This window comes from Anguilla anguilla, chromosome 3 (genome assembly GCF_013347855.1).
Source record: "Anguilla anguilla isolate fAngAng1 chromosome 3, fAngAng1.pri, whole genome shotgun sequence".
NCBI classification, from domain to species: domain Eukaryota; kingdom Metazoa; phylum Chordata; class Actinopteri; order Anguilliformes; family Anguillidae; genus Anguilla; species Anguilla anguilla.
This window is the reverse complement of record NC_049203.1, coordinates 55,367,599-55,390,355: the sequence shown is the minus strand read 5'-3', so window position 1 is coordinate 55,390,355 and position 22,757 is coordinate 55,367,599. Positions and strand designations below refer to the sequence as shown.

At 40.1% G+C, this 22,757-nt stretch overlaps 1 protein-coding gene across 3 annotated transcripts in view; it reads left to right on the top strand.

The window, feature by feature from the left end:
- LOC118224254 (teneurin-1-like) overlaps positions 1–22,757 on the top strand; it is a 362,344-nt gene that overhangs the window by 270,118 nt on the left and 69,469 nt on the right. For all 3 annotated transcript variants that reach the window (XM_035411577.1, XM_035411576.1, XM_035411578.1), the window contains 7 exons: positions 1,013–1,223; positions 3,085–3,186; positions 9,846–10,040; positions 11,921–12,121; positions 18,040–18,225; positions 18,975–19,001; positions 20,250–20,396. In XM_035411577.1, the coding sequence (XP_035267468.1) occupies positions 1,013–1,223; positions 3,085–3,186; positions 9,846–10,040; positions 11,921–12,121; positions 18,040–18,225; positions 18,975–19,001; positions 20,250–20,396 (1,069 nt within the window). The remainder of the gene's footprint in view (positions 1–1,012; positions 1,224–3,084; positions 3,187–9,845; positions 10,041–11,920; positions 12,122–18,039; positions 18,226–18,974; positions 19,002–20,249; positions 20,397–22,757) is intronic.

Here is a 22,757-nt window from a genome sequence, read left to right as displayed (position 1 = left end):
AAGTCAAAAACAGAAATTACCCATGTTCCTCAGCCACAGGGAGCATTTTTATGAAGGCTAACTGAGCATCCCTGAGCCACCACGCTCATCTGAGCAGTTCTGGCACCCCAGGGCATGGTAGCAAAGTTTGTATCAAATGGCTGTGTTTAATTTTAGATGTGTAAAAAAAAAATAGGAGAAAAATACAATTCCTTCTAGCCTTAAGGTGTGTAATCTACACACCAGTCACCTGCAGACAATGAAATAATTTGTAGCCTGTCTTCCTTGTCTGTGGAAAAATAAGCGAATAAGAGTGACACTATAGAGGCTGGAGTACAGCACCCTGCCCAAGGTAGTTGTCAGCTTGCACATTTATCCAAAACATACACACAACCTGCCCCACTTCCTGTAGAGGACTAACACTGCATTTGTTTACCCCACCTTACTTCCTGTTGTATGCTTTCTGATGCGATGCTGGGGGTGGCCACTGTATCATGTGGTGAACAGACACCTTTTATTAAGTCCTTTTTAAGACCCTTTTATAAGCCCCAGTGATTAGGAAATGGGTAGCAGCTGGGCTAATTACAACAGGCCACACCTGCCACCCCATCAATTAGTTGGGCCATTGCTGTCCATGGTCCTGCAGCTCTACCAGGTTGCTAGAATACCTGGGTGGAATTCCTGTCAACGCTAAACCTCAGGTGGAAATTACAGTTTAATATCACTGGGGTCAGGTGGACTTATTGTGCATTCACTGTAATGTGCATGCACATATCTCTTCACTCTATCCTTCTGTCTTTCATTCTGTCTCTCTTGTCTTTGTGTCTCTTAACCTCTATATTCGTATGTCCCTATGACTGCATTTATGTCTCTGTCAATCAGTCTTATTTTTGTCTACGTGTCTGTATATCTGTCTTTACATGTTTGTTTGTTTTGCTTGTCGTTGTTTGCGAGCTGTCTGTGCATTGTCATCACGTGTAGCTCTAGTACACCCTGCTCTGACTCACGCTGTTTATTTTCCATTTTTTATCAGTTTGATTTTGTGAAGCTGTTAGATGGGAAGCAGCTGATTAAGCCGGAGACGAAGGGGCCGGAGGAGTCCAGCTCTGCGCCTCGAAACCTGATCCTCGGCGCACTGCAGGAGACCGGCTTTATCGAGTACATGGACCCCGGGACCTGGTATCTTGCCATTTACAACGACGGCAAGAAGATTGAACAAGTGCTCGTCCTCAGCTCCACAATTGGTAAACAGTCTTATTACGGTTAAAAGAAATGAAAACAAGAAACTAAATTAAACTCATGTTCAGGCTGTGGATGTTGCCACAGTGTTGATGATATTGGCATGTGATGCCATGCATGATTTTTATGCAGAGAATATGGAGTATGCAGCAGTGTGCATGCTGTTGCTTTGATCAAAATCAAACCCTGCCTGAAAGGAACAGGGTGAAATCATTTCACTTAATGTGAATCTGATATTTATAATCATAATTATTATACCTTCAACTCCGTAACATGAAAAAGACAGCTGTTGTAGCCCATGATATATTTTTTTTTTTTTTTACTGTATTCCCTGCATTGGCAAGACGTAAAAGGTGAAACAAGATGTGTGCTACTCCTGAATATTTGAAATGGAATGTTATTGCTTGTCCTCTATGAGTATACGCTTATTTCATTTTCTGTCATTTTTTTCTTTGTTTTTCAATGTACCAGGGGACTACTTCAGATGTCTTATTTGAATTGATTGTTTCGACTCCTTCTCAGTGAAATAAAATTACTGCCCAATAGAAGCTGGGATTTTTTTCAATACATCTGTACTAAAGAGTTTGTGTGTGTGTGTGTGTGTGTGTGTGCGTGTGCATTTGTATGTGTGTCTGTGTGCACAGTGCTTGTGTGTGTCAGAGGTGCACTGAGAAAGACGCACTGGCAAACAGACTCACAGGCAAACTAATTACTGTTGGCTGATTTTTTTTTTCTTAATGAAAAAATGTGCAGCGGTTCTGTTTTTCCATGATTATTGTTATGCTGCCACTTGATGGCTCATAGTTTGGGGAGGCTGTGTTGCATTGCCTAATGAAAACATCTTGATGGTGCCAGCCGGGTATTTTTATGTAAAGAACTGGCAGGGGGTTCACACGGCTGAGAGGAAAGTCTGTCACCCTTAATTGACTGACCTTTGGTGGCCTCTCTGTGAGCATATGAGGAATGGGATTTACTAATGTACTTGCCATCTGCTCTTGATAAGGTCCTCAGTCTATTTTATCTCACTCTACTCCATGCGCTATAGGGGAGAGTTCGAAAACTAATGTATTCAAAAACGACGTACCCACAGGCAGGGAAAATAATTTGACGAGTGAAAGTGTTTTTTTTTTTTTTTTTTCTACCTTTCATTTTGTTTGAATTATACTATAATTTAAGGTATTTTTTTTTCTCTTTTCACTATTCTTTTCTCTCCTGTGTGTCTTATAAATGTTTCATCACGTGACAGCCAGGGATCCAGAGGGCACCTGCTTTCAGATTCTTATTTTGATTACTGTTTGAATATTGCATTTATCAGTAGCTAAAGTATGCATGAGAGTAGTTTGAATTAAAATGGAATTATGCATTTAAATTCACAGAATGGGTGGCTATTCCCAAGAGTGGCAATCCAGCCATAATAAGCCATCTAATGAGTCTCACTGCTTGTGTTGAATCGTGGAATCACAGAGCCAATCTCTCTCTCTCTCTCTCGCTCACTTTCTTCATCTCATCTCTCACTCTCACACACATACTGTACAGCCATGTTAGATTATTAAGGCCTACATAGCGCAGTATATTTCAAGGGAATGCCTTGTGCAGCTTTCTAACTGTCTAAGTGCTTTCTAAGCCTAGATGAAAGCCAAGCTCTCTCAAATTCTGAGGAAATACTCTACATTTTGTATGTCGTCTTAATAGCCAAGGGGCCTGTGGGAATAGGCTTACGTTGTCAACCGTACGCTGCTTCACTGCAGTGTTTTAACTGTGACTCATTACATCCCAGAGCCTGCCCTACGCCACTATGGAAAGGTTCCATTGGGATGTATCAAGGTGGCAGGTAGCCCAATGTGACCTTGTGCTGTCTGTGTGCAGAAACCATGGACGGTTGCTCCACAGACTGCAATGGGAACGGCGAGTGTGTGGCGGGCCACTGTCACTGCTTCACCGGGTTCCTTGGCCCCGACTGTGCGAAAGGTAAGTCTGAAAGATGTTTGCGTTAGCTGTTCTCCTCACCATGACAACCCATCTATAGGCACATGGTATGCTCAAGTGCACTTTAAAGTCCTGTCACAGTGGCGGCACTAGTGCGGTATATGAGCTTAATTGAAGCATAGAGGATGGCATGTAGGAAGAGAAGGTTTGCATGCAGAGGGGACCATTTTAAAGATGATTTCGCATCCACTTCCATGGGAGAGGATCAGTGTCACTTTTTGTTATTTGGGAATAATGTCTGCCTGTCAGCTACATGAATTTCCGCTCAGGTTTCTTTGAATCTGAATGCTAAACTAACAGATGCCTATGTTCTGCTAATTGTCCCCAACACACGCAAGCGCACGTATCCATTGCTGTCGTAAGGATTGTCACCCATGACTGTTTGTTGAGACAATGGGAGGCACATTTTGGCTGTGGCTGCCAGCTGTCTGTGCAAGCATAGAATGAACAAGGAAAGATGTGAAATGTTTCTGATTCCGCTGGCTTGCCAAAAATGAGCATAGACACCTCCATTTATCAACAGCTTTCTTTAAATATTTGCTAATATCTCCAGCATTTTAAAGTTTATAATTTCTCAGCTGTGGTGACACACTGGTATAATGTGAATTCATAGACATGGATTTGTGATTACGTCCATAAAGAACAGTTCTCATTACTGCCAGAAAAAGTAACTGTGTCCTGTGTGTAACTATCTACCACTGCTCTGTCTCTCTGAATGTTTGAATTTTCATTTTCAATTGCAGTTTATTGAAATCCAATTTTTATTTTTATTTATTTTTTCAGTATTTTATGTTCTTATCTAAGTGTTGTGGCTTCTCTTTAGGGAAGAATAAAAAATTATGGCCAGTGCCATCATAGAATATAATCCTAATTATATTCCAATTCTGGATTCCTAAACCCTTGTGTTGTTTTCATATTATGTATGCAACCCATGTCCACATGATCAAAAGTGACCCACCCTCTCTAGACCACCTGTGTTAAAGCCTCTTGAATTTTAAACCCTAAATTGATATTTTTCATGTAGAAACAACATGTCACTCATCAATAAATTGGCGAATAACTTTTCCTACTTTACAGTTCAGAGAGCCTGTAATTATTAATTATTCAATCTACAACACTCGTTTTTACTAAAAAAACACACATCATAATTCATTTTACTTTATTTTTTGCTGTAATAGATGTGCTTAACTTTGATTACTTTGACTTCTTATCTTATAACTTCAGGGTTAAAAAAGACTCATAGGATAATATTTGTATCCTGATGGTGGACCACGTGTTATAATGTGTAAAAATGTTAAACTTTTTATAATGGTAGGGTCACTCCAAAAAGAATCTTTAAAATGTGGGTATTTTCATTGCTGATAAACTCAATATATGGTCATTTTTGACCCTGAGGACAATGCAAGGGTTCAAATATTTATTTATTAGCCCCATAGACACTCTTGACAAGGGTTGAGTTGACCGGCTAGGTCTGCAGCCCTCTAGGACCATGGGGGTGTAGCCCTGTTGACTCTGTAACATTTCAATACCAGGATGGAGTAGCCTTGCTGACACTGTAGCCCTCCAGGTCTTGGATTGAATAGCCCCGCAGACACTGTAGCCCTCCAGGTCTTGGACTGAGTAGCCCCGCAGACACTGTAGCCCTCCAGGTCTTGGATTGAATAGCCCCGCAGACACTGTAGCCCTCCAGGTCTTGGACTGAGTAGCCCCGCAGACACTGTAGCCCTCCAGGTCTTGGATTGAATAGCCCTGCTGACACTGTAGCCCTCCAGGTCTTGGATTGAATAGCCCCGCAGACACTGTAGCCCTCCAGGTCTTGGATTGAATAGCCCCGCAGACACTGTAGCCCTCCAGGTCTTGGACTGAGTAGCCCCGCAGACACTGTAGCCCTCCAGGTCTTGGACTGAGTAGCCCCGCAGACACTGTAGCCCTCCAGGTCTTGGACTGAGTAGCCCTGCAGACACTGCAGCCCTCCAGGTCTTTAGATTGAGTAGCCCTGCTGACACTGTAGCCCTCCAGGTCTTTAGATTGAGTAGCCCTGCTGACACTGTAGCCCTCCAGGTCTTTGGATTGAATAGCCCTGCAGACACTGCAGCCCTGATGGGTTGAGTAGCATGGGTTGCATCCCCTAAGCCCATGAATCAGCCCCGTTTCAGTGTTTCTGCTCTGAGGCTCGGAGCTGTCTTTCCCTCTCCCATCGCACTCTTTTACTTTTATCTGACTCCTACACCTTTTTTTTTTAAAGCCGAATCTCTGTGAGTTATTGTAGCAAACTTAATGGGCCTATTACTGACCTGGGAAAAGTGGCAAGCACATAATGAAGACTAATGGGAAGTGAGAGTAGCCACGAGCGGCCGCTACCGTAGACACAGAGATGGCATCCGCTCTACAAAATAAGGGAGAGACGGCCTGACCTTCAGGAGGTCGAGCCATGACAGGGCGCTACGTGCACGCACTCACGCACCTGACACTCAGCAAGGCGTGTTCCTTGTTCTCGTCCAGAGCGTACATGCATTTTCGGTTGGAGCATCTCTCTTGAATACCATTAGCATTTTTTTTCTCACTCCTGGGTTTCTGCTGCCAGGATATAATTGTATGTTGACCCAGCATTTCAATACAGGTTCAAATTTATTTGCATAAAATTATGGAAATCCATAAAAAGGGGTTATTGAAGGTCAGATTTATTTATTAACTTATTTATTTTTTGTTAAGCATTCATTCATTTATTCATTCAATTTAGTCTGTTCTGTGTATTTCTATTCTTGCTTCTCTGTCTTTCATCATGGAAAGTGGAAGTAATAGAGAATAAATTGATTATTTTACAAAAAAAAAAGTATGTTTAACATTTAAAATATGTTTGGATTTTAATCTTTTGTAAAACTAGCTTGCAAGTTTTCCATATTGCGAAGGTGTGGCACATTTGTGCAATTTGGGATTTAAGTGTATAGACTAAACTTCAGGAATGCTGTATGGGGGGCGGGGTTATTATGATTCAAAGGGCCCTGACTGACAGCAGCCCTCAAAGAATTGTGATCTAATTAGGCAACGGTAGGCCTGGGGTGGTGGGGCCCGATGTGAGGTCTTTTCATAGGGTCCGAAATCCCTGGCAGTGCAAAGAACTGTGAGCTGTTACGAAAACAGCAGCATTCGATGTGCTTTGTTCAGCAGGCCGCTGTGCATATCTCTAGGAGTGAAGCCATCCAGCAAATGGAGTAAATAAAGGAGATCCGTGACAGTGGTTTATTTGTCATTTTCTTCACACTTTATCGAGAAGCTACCGAAGCACTTTATTGATCAATTAAAATATTCATTGTGGGAGAACAAACATAACAGAGATGAATAAATGGTATACAGCCTTAATTGTATTTATCATGACAGGAATAAAAAGGTATTAAAGGGCACAGTTGATTGCATTCAAGCTGGCAAGTCTGTATTTCAGAGAGATTTGCTGGTCATTCTTATGTCAGAATAGAACATATGGTTTTATTAATAAAATGTGTGTGATTTTAGTTAGCCTTCATCCGTGGTTCCCAAACTCAGTCCTGTGGGTCCACTGTGTATGCTGGTTTTCGGTCCAACCACAGTTGCAATCTCAGAATTTTAACAAGCTGTTAATTTTTCTTCATTAGGTGCCTTTCATGTTCAGAGGGATTATTTACCCTCTTGAGCCACATTATGCCAGAAATAGCTGTGCAAAGACCTTGTTGCCAAATTCAGCACATTTAACTCTCAGTGCTTACATTGTGCCACTACTACTTGGGCAAGTAATTTCCCTATTGGCAGAACGTTTTTTTTTTAATTAACAAAAAAAATTGTTATATTATTATTATTTTTTTTTTTGTGATTACAGGACAGGGTTCTTCTCTGTTCCCCCCTCCCCAAAGCATATCACTCTTTCTCTTAGATTTGTGGAAATGAAGACAGACAACAGACCATGATCAAATCTGATCACATAATTTAGAACCTTGGTTTTTCATTTGATTCTACATTTGTTTCATTTATAAGGTGAAGTAAACATGATATAACTGCTTCATTGTAAGTGTTTCCCAATGCTACAAGCTAGAACTAACATTCCATGTGCAAAATTTCTAAATACTGTAGTATGTCCAAGGTCCTAATCTGAAAGGTCCCAGACTGAATTCACCATGTGTCGCCTGGAAACCACACTGTCAGTCATCGTCTTTGCTTAATTAGTGGTAATTACTTTATCAATGCAGATGATTGGGTGGTGCAGTCGGGATAATTGTTTGACACTTGGCTTGACAAAAAGGCTATCGACCTTGTTGGTGGAGGACTGAAGTACATGTGACAAGAGCAGACAAACTGGTAGTAATAATTATATAGGATCACCACAACTGCAGCTTATTTTTTTCCCATACCGTATTTGCATGTTGTTATATTTAGAGAAGAATTGAGGGCTGTGTATACTCCCTTGAAAGACTCCCAGCTCTTTTGGAAATATCAGTGACCGTGCTTTACCCTCTTGGTCACCGTGTCTACACCGAGAGACGCTAAAGCTTCTAGTTATTAAGCAGTAGGTGCTGAATTTTTCATGAGCAAAAAACATCTTTATAATATCAGAAACAAGCTTCCCACCTCATTTGTGGAGCAAAACACAGGACGTTTAGGCTTTAGCAGAATAAAAAACCACAGTTAATGTTAGTTAATACGCATGCAAGCACTCCCTTGACTACCTGTGCTAGTTTGAGAGATGTTGATTATTTTCATTTAAGCTACACAGATAAACTGTGTAATGCATGGTGATTAAATAATTCCAGCAGAACTGGACTTACATCTGCTGCAAGTAAATACACAAGCCAAAATTCTCGTTCAGTTGAAAAAGGTATTTGCGACTGAAATAACGACTAAAGTAAAATGTTATCAACAACATGGCTCCACGGCAATTTTGTTTACATTTATTTGAGGGCACAGTTATTTCTGTTGCAAGTAGCTGTGGTATGAGCCCTCTCAGCCTTTGCAGTCAAAATAACCACTTCAAGGCTTTGCTTTGACCAAATCACACCTCCCTGTTGTGGTTTATTTCTGTGTTGTGTGTTGACGGCTTTGAAGCCAAATAAAGCAAGTGGCCTGTCGGTCTGAAAGAGGGGGGATGAACAGTCTTAAGTGCAAAAGAGAGAAAAATACCTACCTTCACTCTTCACTTTATTGCCTTTACATGCAGTGTCATCACACCAAGACTTGGGTATGTCTGCACAATACTTTTTCCACACCTTATATGCTTTTTGCTGGAGTCTGCCAGCAGATTCTGGTCAAGGGAAAACTTTATTAATTGGAGTTTCAGAGTGCCTGGCTAAGGTCAGCTTAAAGTTGAAGAAGTGAGCAGAAGTGAGTGTCTTCAAAAGCATTGTCGCTATACTGAAGGCTGTCTACATTGTCAAGAAAGGAAGGTGGACGTAAGGTTGGTTTCTGCTATGAGTAATCTGTAATGGAAGAGACGCACAATAGCACACAGCTAGGAAAGAAATGTGATTTTACAGTTAGGGACTAGACTACCAAGAGGCATATTACCAGAACTGAGTCAATGAATTTATTATTGAAATAGGGTCAATTGAAGCTATGTACTACAAGTTTATAAAAATGTAGTCATTACATTTTCATTGTATTATGACATTTACCAGATGCTTTTATCCAAAGGGACTTAAGTGCATAGGTTTAGGCAATGAACAGTACCTAATCTTAAAATTTGTATGCCAGAGTAGTTTCAAGAGGGAGAAGTTGTATTATTAGGAAGCAAATGAGATAGTGGATCCAGTTTAAGATTTGGCATTGGCAGTGCTAGTAATCCCATGTAAAATGTTCAGAGTTCAACAAAAGGTGATTCGGGGTGAGGTTGAAATAGGTGTGTTTTCAGTCTGGGGCAGCAGATGGGTCCGCATTCTTGCCAACATAGACCTATTGGTTTTCAGTTCACCTGTGTTGTAGTGATTAAATTGTCTTTGAATTTTTGTGTTAATGTGTACCCAGATGTTTATTTTCAAAAATGTCAATCATGGATAGCTTCCATTGGGCCCACTTTAAACAGTTTCCTTGTACAGCTATTGTGTGAGTGATTTAGAACAGCCAGTTCTAATTGGTTCAGTTGTTCCACACCTGATGTGAATTTAATTAGCCACAGTATAAAATCAGGGATGGGTGGAGGGTAATAAATCATATTTTTTTTACTCAGAAAAAAAAAGCCACAGGGTAGGACTGTGAAACATGGTTTTGTGTCACCTTGCTTAACTATTTTCTGTGGCAGTTGTTTGAAGTGATTTTTCATAAAACAGCTGTTTTGACTGAAAAAAACCTGTTAATCTATTTCTCCGAAGCCTTTGAAACCTTTTTAACGTGAGAAGAAATTAACAATGGTAGTCCTGGAAAAAATAATATCATTGTTACAGCTAATGGTTCCCATTTCATTTAAAATGACAATAGCCTGGATCCATTCAGTCCATATCTGTTTCCATAACATTGACTTACAAATAAACAAAGGTGTTTGTATGTAATGTTATGTGAGAGTTCAGTAATCACCAAACACAAGGGATGACTAAGGATTATGCTTCACGTCAAAGTTTGAGGACAAACTTTGTCCGTCTTATAAAAAAACACATTGTCATACACCAGCCGCCATGTCATTGCAGATTCCTGCCCGGTCCTGTGCAGTGGGAATGGGGAGTATGAGAAGGGCCACTGCGTTTGCCACCCGGGCTGGAAGGGCCCAGAGTGCGACCTGCAGGAGGACCAGTGCATGGACCCCACCTGCTCTAACCACGGAACCTGCATCCAGGGCATCTGCATGTGCAGCCCCGCCTACAAGGGAAACAACTGCGAGCAAGGCGAGGCCTCACCTCGCCTCCCCTGCTCCTCTCCCCTCGCTCAACCCCCACAAAACCACAGAGACGTTTCACACCTTTAACTGACTTTCTCAGCCGTGCCGCCCCCACCCTCCGCTCCGCTCTGCACGCGCTCACAAACACCACCTCTCGCGGTTTACTGACTTCCTTCTACTGACTCCTGATTAATACTCGCACACTGCACCGCAAACGTGCTGTTCCCCCCTTTTTATAAAAACTGAGAGTAAAAAAATTGTTCAGTGTAGCACTTATTTAATCAGCATTCTGATAATGGATACACAGAAGTTGGTCTGGCACACAGAGCTCCTCCTCATTTGCATATGTTATATATATATATATATATATATATATATAACCCTTTCCTTTCAGCTGGAAGATGTTATTAGGTTTCACACACTGAAATTGATTGATTGTCAATAGGTGGGTGTATCCAGTGGGATAACTGATGGCATGTCTGTAATCAATATTCTGGGAACAGCCCTAGGCCAATGAGTCTGATAAAGGCAGCGAATCTTGTTAATGCGGTACGGTTTTTAACAAAGAAGATATTTTAGAGCTTCCAACTGTATGGGGATGAGGTTAAGTGTATGGAAATTATGCGTGATTAACTATCCTGAAAAATGGATTGTGCTGTGGTTTGTTAATTCTTTGATGAGTGCCGAGTTGCAGTGGGCAGTACTTTCATACCCCAGTAGCTGTTATGTTAGTTTATATCGCAGTGCAACAACGCCTAATTTATGAGATGCATGAGGTAGCCTTTATTAACTCTAAGATCAGTTTAGGCAAAGTTACAACAGGCCACCAGAACCTTGTGCCAAATACTTAAGGGCACATTGGACAGTTTTCTTTGGGGAAAAAACACTGTTATTCAGTATTTACATTTTTATGGGGTTTTAGCGGATTCCAGGATTTCTGGAAGAAGTATTAATTTGGTTATGACTATCGCACATAAATTCTTCAGGTCGAATTATCATTTGCAACTCCCCATGCAATTTAGGGAGCAAAGCTAATCAACACTCTGAAAGTATAGCACAGATACTGGGCCTCATTCACAAAACTTTTCTTAAATTCTTCTTACTTTTGTTGTTAATAAAAGTTCCTACAAAAAACCAATGTGGGATTCATGAAACATGCGCAGACCTTCAATTCTATGGGTATTCCAGTGTATCAGGGGATGAATGCCAATCGTTCGTGAATTGAATGTGCATGCCTGAACTGAAATTGAAACTAAATAAAACTAAACTGAAATTGAAAGCAAAAGCTAATAAGCAATTTGAGGCTATTCAGATGGGTTTGTTAATGTAGTTAAAATAAATTACATGTTTAATAATTAATTAAAAAAAAAATTGATATAATAATTGTTTTGATCAAAATTTGTAGTTAACTTGAGGTCTGTCACTACTTAAAATGACTGCCTGAATAATAAAGCCTTCAAAATAGAAACAACTTCTGGGTTTGCCTTTACGCACATTTCCGAACACATGTAGATTTTGATCTTATCAAAGAACAAATTCACATAAGAAAAAAAAAAGATGAATGCCGAAATTTTTGTGGAAACATTTGTAAGCACAGTTAACAAACAGATCGTACGCATGTTTTGTGAATGAGGCCCAGCGTTCTTTTGGCTTGTGCCCTCCCTGCCTCTGAAGTACACATGATAGGGAAACAGGTCAATTGAAACATTGGCCACCTTTGATTTAAATCATTAAGAAAATTTACTGCAATTCAAATGTGTAGCTAATGTACTGCACTATGATTAAATCTAATGTGATGTCATTCAAAATGTTTCTTAAATGTAAAATTTACTGTACTGTATTTTAATGGTTGTTGTTCAATTAAGCTCTTTTTGTTCTTCACCTCAGTGGACTGCCTGGATCCTCAGTGTGCGGGCCATGGCGTGTGTGTGAAGGGGGAGTGTCTGTGCTCGCCGGGGTGGGGTGGGGACGGCTGTGACGCCCCCTTGCCAGCCTGTCAGGAGCAGTGCTCAGGACACGGCACATACCTGCCCGATACCGGCACCTGCACCTGCGACCCCAGCTGGACCGGCTCTGACTGCTACATAGGTGAGATCCCAAAATCACCAAATCTCTCAATAGGTTCCACCAAACAAAGCAACACAGTGCTCACCTTGATAATAGTTCACTACTTGATAATATATTTACACCAATTAAGCAAAGCCTGGATCTAGGCCTTAGCTTCTGTGCTTGCAAATATGCAAAATTAGCTTGCTTGCTAGTTACATTAAATACCATTAAAGGAACGGGGGAAAAAATTGTACTTCTACTATCTCTAATCTCTCTTATATTCCAAATAGTTTTTGTTTCCTGTGTCCACCATTGTGTCCTTAAGTGTGAAGAAGGTGTTTTCCTCCATACCATCCATCTCCCCCATCCCATATGGGGACTTGCACTGTTGTTTCTTGCAAATGAATGCAAATTTCTGCCTCAGAAACAGTAAGAGTTATTTGCAAATTAATAAAATTACTCAGTGGAAATTGGTTTTCTGCTTCTTCAAGAGGCCCCATCACTTCACGCAGACCATATTCTGCTAGATGTAAATGACTTATCAACACATTTATGCATCTAACCATTCACTCTTATATGAAATGCATACTGTGCCAAGCCAACTTTATGTTTTCAAGTGATGTATAGCATTATAAAATGCAATTAGCATGGAAAGCCATGCCGGGTGTGGTTTTAGCAGAAAAAAAGGCTCTATGTTTCTATGTATTTATTTATTTATTTCCTGGCCGCCATTTCAGCAAACACTGAGTATAATAGAGAGGAGTGTGGGCCTTTCAAAAGCTGTTACAATGGTGATGCAAAACAGTCCTTTTTAGCAGCTTGTGATGTACAGTAAGGAGTAGTACCCTGGACTTTGGCATTGCAGGTCATGGGTTTGAATCCTGTGTAACTCTAATAACTTTTTGCTTTGCAGATGGTTTGACAGTGAGAAATGCTAAATGACAATGAGAAATGAAAATATGATTGGTCTGCTGAGAAACTAATCATTTCCATCTGTGGAGCCTAATCGTGAGCCTCTACACAAATCTGGTTATTACTGGGTCATGAGGTTATAATCTTTGATCGATACATCCTGCAGAGTAATACCACTATTCACAAAGCGTGTGCCCACTGAAGATTTATTTATTTATTTATTTGTATTGATACATCTATGGGGCTGTGAACATCAGTTCATTTTGGTACTCTATCAGAATTGGAGAAACAGATAAAACATTGATAAGACAAGCAAAATGAAACATTGATAAATATTGCTTGTGAGTGAGAAAGTATGCATAATTAGTTAGTGACAGGCATTATTATGTACTGCACGTACACTTTGACCAAAAGTATCTGGACACCCCTTGGTCTGGGGCTACTTTTCGTGGTTTGGGCTATGCACCTTAGTTCCAATGAAGGCTAATCTTAATGTTACAGCATACAGTACAATCACATTCCAGACGATTCTGTGCTTCCCCAACAGTTTAGGGAAGGCCCTTTCCTGGTTCAGCATGACAGTGCCCCCAGGCACACAGCGAGGTCCATATAGAAATAGTTGAAATTGGTGTGGAAGTACTTGATTGGTCTGCACAGAGCCCTGATCTCAACCCCATTCAACACCTTTGGGATCAATTGGAAAGCCAACTGCGAGCCAGGCCTAATCGCCCAATCAGTGGAATGGAAGCAAATTCCTGCAACGCTCCATGCATGCTAGCATAAAGCCTTCCCGAAAGAGTGGAGGTTGTTATAGCAACAAAGGGTGCACCAACTCCTCATTAATGCTCATAAATTTGGATGAGATGTTGGATGTCAGGTGTCCGCATTCATTTGATCATGTAGTGTATTTACCTATTTAAAAACATCCATGAGTGCTAAAACAGAAAGGTTTGAGGATTGCACAGAATAACTTAAAGGTTTTCCATAAACTATTTAAGGAAAGTACTGATCTTGCAAAATATGTTTATTAGCAGATTTTCTGTTTTATTAAAGAAAAAATGTATTACCCTCTTAAGGCAGGGTAGAGTGTAAAAAATCAGGATTAGGTGAGGTTGCACGTGTTAGTACATGTTACAAGAACATTGTGTTAGTGTTTATATAACATTACCTGTTTGCCTTCACCCAGGGTGACTTACACAGTATATGGTGTATGGTAATTAATGTCTCTGGATAAACTCTGGACAAGGACATATTCTACTGATCTAATCTAAATATAAAATCTATTACAGTATAAACAGCAGCACCTAAAAGGGAATACATGTTCTAGGAAAGAGGGTGTTGCTTTAGCTATGAAGGCCGACAGCACAGATATAGCTGCACAGAAAATGTATCTGCTCAAGCAATCAATATTACCCACAGGGCTGTGTGCGTGTGTGTGTGTGTGTGTGTGTGTGTGCGTGCGTGTGTTTGCGTGTGTGTGCATGTGTGTGTGTGTGTGTGTGTGTGCGTTTATGTGTGTGTGTGATTTTTAAAGTTGGGTAGTTGTTTCAGTGAAACCATATTGGCTGAGACAGACATATACAAAATCTCACAAATTCAATTCAAGTACTAAACAACAGGGCTCTATATGTTTGCTAATGACTGGGGAGTTGAACACACAGATAAATCATTAATGTGACCATTTACTTCCCCCCGTCTCCCTCTCTCTCATTTCTGGAACTAAATACAATAGCTCATAAAGTATTGAACGAAAGGTCCAGCACAGAGAATCCTTGCAATGCAAATTAATCAATCAATGTTCTTTGCCTAAAGCGGTACTTGGTATACTTTAAACTGTGCTGCTGCCTCAGTCAGAGGCACATTTGAATGCATGGAGAGGATTAGTGAGTCTGAATGCAAAATGCAATTACAAGTAATAGCAAATGCATGTCGGAAAAACTGGTGGAGATATACTGCTTTGGACCTGCAGGAGTACATTTGTTAGATTTGTGAAAGATCCTAAGTCAACAGTGAAAAGAAACTCATGATTTAATAAAGAAATCTCAAATAGAATTAATAAAAATGTAATTTGAAATATTAATACTTAACATGAATAATAATCGGTAACTGTGAGATGATTAATGCATAAAGTATTTATGTATTATACTAAAGTTTATATAATTTGAATGTGAATGTGCCATAAGGCTAGTTGTAGTCAAAGTTTCACTCAGCACACGATATCACCATCTTAATATTGTTTTAAATATGACTGTTTAAGGATGAGCTTCTTGCACTTCCCCCATGTATTCCCATTTTACTAATCTGCTGTGCTTCCATAGTGCACAGAAGGAGAACTGCAGCTGAAGTGTGTTCACTCCTCTGGAACTTGCACCTCCAAACCAATGCCTGTTTGCACCCTATTAATCACACAGTAATACAGATAGGGAGAGGTAGCGCTGATAGGAGGAGAGCTCTATCTCTCCCTGGTGACATTTGGTGGTCCATCGACGCAAAGTTGTAAGTAACTAATTCAGTGTCGACAAAATGAACCCAGGCTGACTTTAACCTAACTCGTCCCTGGAACGGTACATGGTCAGTGGTCTCCAGGCACTTCTGGCTGCATCTAATTGCATGTCCAAGGCTGGAGTCTGTGACTACAGGGCACAGCCTGTGTCTTTATGGACTGAGCCCATCCTTAAATAACACGTTTTGTCAGAAGAATGAGGCAAATGGGTTTTTGAATATCAAAATGTAGTTTGCAGTGGGATAGGCTCATTACTGCACTTAATTTAGGAACCTCATACTCAAGTGACACAGTCATTAATTATGCTTTAGATAATTTAAGAGATCTTGATTAATATTGCATGTGAAAAATTAGTGTCCATGTGCTAATTAAATTCAGAAGCCTTGGGACTAGCAGATTTCAATCAAAGAAACCTTTGTAAATATGAAAACATTTTTTTCAGAGATTTTGACATATTGGTTGTACACAGCTATGTGTAGTGATGATGCTACTCTTCAGGGGACCTTGCCAGTCAAACTGCATACCTGAACAGAACATCACCAACAAATAAATAAACCAACAGCCACTTTGTGCTCAGATATTTAAACAGAATTGTAATTAATAGTAGAACGAGATAAATGGTTGTTGATCTACATAAATACCAGAAATAGGGTAGAAAATAAATAGAAAAAAGCAAATCATTTTTTCCATTGGCAATCTCAGTCTCCATACTTGAACCCCACTGAAAACCTGTGGCTTCAATTGAAAAGGGCAGTCCACAAGCTTACTCCGAAGGAACGGGAAATAATCCCTCTCAATGTGTTCTCCAATCTCATAAAACATACTGCAGAAGGCTTAGTTCAGTTATCCTGGGGAGGGTATACAGAGTACTGAAAACAGGTAGCAGTAATTGTGTATTATTTTTTTGGAAATACATTTGTCATTTGAAAATGTGCAATTTTGGTCAAAGTAAAATATATTCCACATGTTGAAAAATTACAGTATAGCTAGTACAAGTATAATTTATTTTGTCTGTCATACTTTTAGTCACATCCTTTCATGTGAAATTCAAACCAGTAATCATTATATTTATAGGAATGCAGCAATGGGATTTTGAGGGAGCCATGGAAACCCCTTGCAATTTTAATATAGTTATTAAAGCCAATGTATATTCAAATTGATATTTTTTGTGCTGCATATGGGTACGTAGACTTTGTGTGCTGTGAGCATTTTCCTCTCTCTGCTGATTTGGTGCTCTAGGGCAGGAAGAACTTTCCATTTTTATGGAAATGATTCATTGTGTAATGGCAAAAAATGACAGTATTAAAAACTTTGAATGGAACAGAGCTGGAGCGCATGCACCTGCAAGCACACTACTAGAGTCTAAATACACAGCTCAGAAATTAATCGGGAATGTTCCTTTTCATATGGATTATTAGCTTTTTAGCTTTTCTCTCTCTCGTGTATTGGCTGTAAAATGGAGCAGTAAAAAAGAAAGCAAAAATTTATTTTAATATTCCTTTAATGTTTTTTTTTTCATCTCCTCTGGCCTTTGAAGTTAGGAGAGAAAGAGTACCCTGGGTGGTGAGAATTCTTTCAGAAGTTAATGATTTAATAGGATCTCTTCTTTATAGAACATTTTTTGCTAAATGTCTGCTTTTCATTCACTGTATTAAACCACTTAAATTTTGATTTAGTAGAATATCGTGTGAGGATTACTGACAGATTCACTCTACCACAATGCACTGAAAAATCTCAGCAAGTAGTTTCCCTTTCTTTGTGCGTATGTATGCATGTATGTTTCATTCTATATATTCAAGTATATACTCAATTCTTGATTGAAACCTGATGCAAGTTGTTTCTTTGAAATATGGTGAAAATGTGAATGTATAAAACATGTCTTGAATAGACTTATTGATATAAACACTGTTTGTTATTTATGGGAATTGTAGTTAAAGTAACTGACATGAAGCTCTAATCCTATAATTCTGATTCATAGCCTGGAAAAAACAAAAAAAAAAAATATATATATATATATATGGCAGTTTTCCAAACGTGAATATGTTTGCCGATTAAATCTGGTTCATTTGATAGATGTGAAAGCTTTTCTAAAACTGAGAGCAGAGCAAGGAACTAGACTGTTGTCTGCTGTACAAGGTGATCGCAGGTAGAGATCACCCAATCTGCACAAATCAGCTCGAATTCCAAGCAGTAAGCCAGTTAATGCATGTGCTAAGGATAAGTATGAAGTGCTGACATCATTAGTGACAGACTATCAAAACCTGATAGCGAACATTCATATGATGACGAAGTGAAAATGTATTACACAAATGCAGAACGGTTCACCCAAAGTGTGAAACCAAACCAGTGGCTGCTTATTAGCTAGCCTACATTATAAATGTATGCATTTTTTTAAGCACTTGCATGTTTGTGATTAAACAGAGCACAACCTTTTTCATTCATTTCATTAGAGTACTTACTCAAAGATAAGCACACGAGGCATGCTCCCAGGGATTAGTGGATTACACCCTCACTGGGTTTTCCTCTCCCCTTGACCTTACAGAGGTGTGTCCGGTGCCTTGCGGTAGCCACGGCGTGTGCTCGGAAGGGCGGTGCCAGTGTGAGGACGGCTGGGAGGGGCTGGGGTGCGACCAGCGGGCGTGTCACCCTCGCTGCGAGGAGCATGGACAGTGCCGGGATGGGAAGTGTGAGTGCCACCCGGGCTGGGAAGGAGACCACTGCACTATCGGTGAGTCATCCAGGACGAATCCCATTCCCATTCTCCTCTCGTTCTCCCAAACATTACATAGGAACCATGAAAACGTGTGTGTGTGTGTGTTTGTGTGTGTGTGTGTTTGTGTGTGTGTGTGTGTGTGTGTGTGTGTGTGTGCGTGTGTTTGTGTGTGTGTGTGTGTGTGTGTTTGTGTGTGTTTGTGTGTGTACGTGTGTGTGTGGGTGTGTACGTGTGTGTGTGTGTGTGTGTGTGTGTGTGTTTGTATGTGTGTGTGTGTGTGTGTGTGTGTGTGTGTTTGTGTGTGTGTGCGTGCGTGCGTGCGTGCGTGTGTGTATGTATGTGTGCGTGTGTGTGGGTGTTAGTGTGTCAGTGTGCGTGTAGTACGATTGTTTGTGCAAAAGGCCCCCCTGAGGAAAATAATAAAGGTCAGAGACTCAGAGGTCCACCAAATCTTCCGATAAGTAAACCTGATATACATTTCTTTATTTCCCAGCCCATATTAGTCACAAAGAGGGCATCGTAAAAATGGCATTTCTATTTTGAGACTGTTTTCCCAAATGCAGTCATGTTTTCTGCTTTAATCAAGTGTTCATTAATGAAGTGCTCTTCCATCACGAAGTATATAATACAGAGTTATCTTGATGATCCCATTTTGATAATTGCCTTTTAGCAAAGTTAATTATTAAGTTTCAGTTATTTATTTAAAACGTTATATCAAACTGAGACACTGCAATCTAATTCCCTTATTTTCTGGTATTTGTCAGCACACTACTTGGATGCTGTTGTGAAAGGTAAGCTGAGTTTGTTTAATTGTTTATCTTGGTAATAAGATAAACAAACTTGACTTCCATTAAATATATTTACTTTTATATTTGATTAGCTTTATTTATTAAAGCTTGACGCTTTATTACTTATGACTTTGCTATTCTGTACCTATGTTGTTGTTCTTGTAGCTCTTATGACACAAATATAAAATTTATCTTGTGACAACCACTGTTGCATAGTGTTACAGAGTAAAATGTTCAGTGGTAAATAAACTCTTGGCTGGAATGGACTCATATAAGCTCCAGGGCCGTGGCATAAACGTTCTAGGGTTGAATTAACACTGTGCATTTTACTGTGTATGAACTGATCTACCGGAAACAATAAATAAATAAATAAATAATAATAATGTAAAAAGTCATACACTTATGATAGGCCCTACTCATTAATCCATGAGCATTGTGTACATGCATTGCATGAGCTGTAAAACTGCGTGGGATTTTTAATGTATACAGTAATGTATTGGCAGGACCTGATGTATTCAGGCTCATACAGACCACAACATTGAATGCAGATCAGAAAAGGCTGCCAAGTCTTTGGGAAAAAATGTAAATAAATTCATCAATTTTAAGTCCAAATGGTGACAAACGTGAAATAGCTTTCCATGTGTAGTCCAGCAACATTGTGAATAACCCTGACTGATAATGTCTGGCATGAGACAAAGGTGTAAGTATTTTTAAATGTGACCCTCATGCATTCCTCCAGAGTGTTGAACACTGTTTTCACAATGGCTTTCTGTGAGGAAAATAGAAAAAAGGTTAAGAGACAGCTTAATGGAATATGAAATATTAATGGAATTACTTTATGTAATGTGCAGTTTTTTATACATGTAATTTTGATGAAGGTGGGCACTTATCAAAGATGACTGACACATTCCACAGCACAGTTCTACAGTAGCTACCGTACTGTCACAGCTGTGACACCATAAACAAATTGCTGTCATTGTTGACTTTGAGTATGGAGTTTACTCACTGAATACTGGCATATGGCATTAGCATGGAAGCAGATTTTCTAAAATGGCCTCTATAGCATGCAGCAGCCCTAAGAGTTAGTTTGCACATATTAGGTTTTCTTCCCACGGGATGTAATTCTTTAGTCTGAACTGGCAGGATCTGAATTGCAATTTCATAATGACATGATGGATAAGCGATAATTGCCCCACACTGTAGAGGGAGGAGAGCATTACATCACTGTCCCTGTCATTGTCCCTGATGTAGATGGCTGCCCGGGTCTGTGTAACGGCAATGGTAGATGCACGCTAGAGCAGAGCGGGTGGCACTGCGTGTGCCAGGCAGGCTGGAACGGCGTGGGCTGCAACGTCGTCATGGAGACGGAGTGCAACGACAGCGCCGACAACGACGGAGGTAAGGTCCCCGCGAAGAGCGGCCGACCCCGTCTCTCTCTCTCTCGTCCCCCACCCCCCCCGTTTCCCGCCTCCGAACCGCCCTGCCCCCCTGCCCCCGCCGCCCACCCGCGGGAGATCGGCGCGCTAATCTCCGAGGCTGATGACAGTCGGGCTTGAGAGAATTGGACGGAAACATGCCCCTCGCCTCCCTCATCACTCTCGGCCCGCGTGGAATTCTCCCTGTCACGGAAAAAAATACAAGCGTTCCAGATTTCCGCCAGCCACCGCACCTCGTCCCCGGTGCCGTCCGAAGCAGGGGAATATAAATGACACTGTTTCGCTGCCAAATAGGTTTCCATCTCCTCAATGTAGGTTAATGTCTTTGATGTTTGTCCCCCTCGCTGTGCCGAAGCTCAACAAATACAGTTTTTTTTGTTTTTTGGAAAAAGAAAATGAAAACAAACATGCCTATGAAATTAAACAAAGCAAGAGCAGAGTTCATCTTAGCAATGAGCACCCAAATACTTTCGCTGATGCTGAAATTGATTCTCAAGTCTTATTATTGTTATTTTTATTTGTAAAGTATTTTCCTGTAATGGAGTCATTTGCTAGTAAAGCAGATTTCCCACATATTGAAAAGAGCAATATTTTGAAATAGCTATTGTAAGATATTATGTTTCAAATTCAGGGAGAAGGAGATTAAACTGCTTGGACATGTTAATCCTAAAAACCCTCCGGTAGATCAGAACGAATTTCAGAGAGAGCAAAGAGTTACAGTACATTTTCATTTCTGACTAATGTGGCCATTATTTTCATTCCTTTTCAACTTAGCTCAGTTTAAGCAAGCTAGCAGCGTGTAATCCTACTTTCCCATGCTGGGCATGAACCCATATGCAGCATATGAAAGATAGACAAATTACATTTTCTGACATTTTTATTTCTGTATTTTTTAAAATTTTATTTCCACAGAATTTTATTTCTTTATTTTTTAACGTTGTGTGTTTATATATATATATATATATATATATATATATATATATATATATATATATATAGATGGGAGACAAATTATGGGAAAAACCTGAATAAATTAGTGGAGAAACATGACAAAAGCAGATGCTTCCATACAGGTGTACTGCATGATACAATTAAGCAGTTAACATCCTATCATTCTCTGTGACATGTATAAAAATGATGAGCAGGCTCAGTTGAGCTTGATTTTGTATCAAAATGACAAGAGAAAAAGATCTAAGTGACATTGAAAGAGGGTTCATTATTGGGGCACGGATGGCAGGAGCTTCAGTCACAAAGACAAAAGCTGGCTAGTGTTTCAATAGTTTCAAAGTGACATCTGCATTTAGATCTATGGAAAAGACATCAGTAAATACTGTCGGAAATTGTGGTCGAAAGTGCACATTCAGTGACTGTGATGCTTGTGCATTAGTGCGATATGTGAGGAAAAATAGAACAGCAACTCTTCCTCAGGTGACTGAGAATTTAAGAGGCATTCAGGGGAATGAAAAGGACACTTTCCTGGTTTTGAGTCCACTGTCCCCTTAGAGGGAAGGGTCACTGCAAATCAATATAAAGTTATGCTCACCTTTATACTATGATGAAATATTTCTATCCTGATGGGACTGGTCTCTTCCAGGTTGACAATGCCCCCATCCACAGGGCACGAGGGGTCACTGAATGGTTTGATGAATATGAAAATAATGTGAATCATATAATATGGCCTCCGCAGTCACCAGATCTCAATCCAATTGAACACCTATGGGAGAGTTTGGACTGTTGCATCAGACAGAGCTCTCCACCATCATCATTAAAATGAGGGAATATCTTTTGGAAGAATGGTGTTCCATCCCTCCAGTAGAGTTCCAGAGACTTAAAATCTATGCCAGTACGCATTGAAGCTGTTCTGGTGGCTCGTGGTGGACCAACACTGTACTAAGAAACTTTATGTTGTTTTTTCATTTAATTCATCACCCATCTGTGTATACATACATTGTATATGTGCGTGTGTGTGCGTGCATGTGTGTGTGTGTGTGTGTGCGTGCGTGCGTGTATGTATTTGGTTTGGTTTGCAAGCTGCTTTAATCTTTTAGCAAAATATAGTTTTTCCCCTGGAACACATTTGATTGTCCATTAAACCATAACCTTCTCAGTATGTCACCTTTTCTTTTAAGCAGAAAATGTCACATGCTTTAAATGTCATTTTCCTGGCAGGAGACCAAGAGGAAGAATGCAGCTATCCTAACGGCTTTTGTAGCCTGTTGACTGTGTGAGAACAAAGTACTGTAGCCATAACCACTGAACTAAAAACAATGGAAGAATAGCAATCGGTGTGTTGATAGAATAAACTGCAACCCATTTCTTTGTG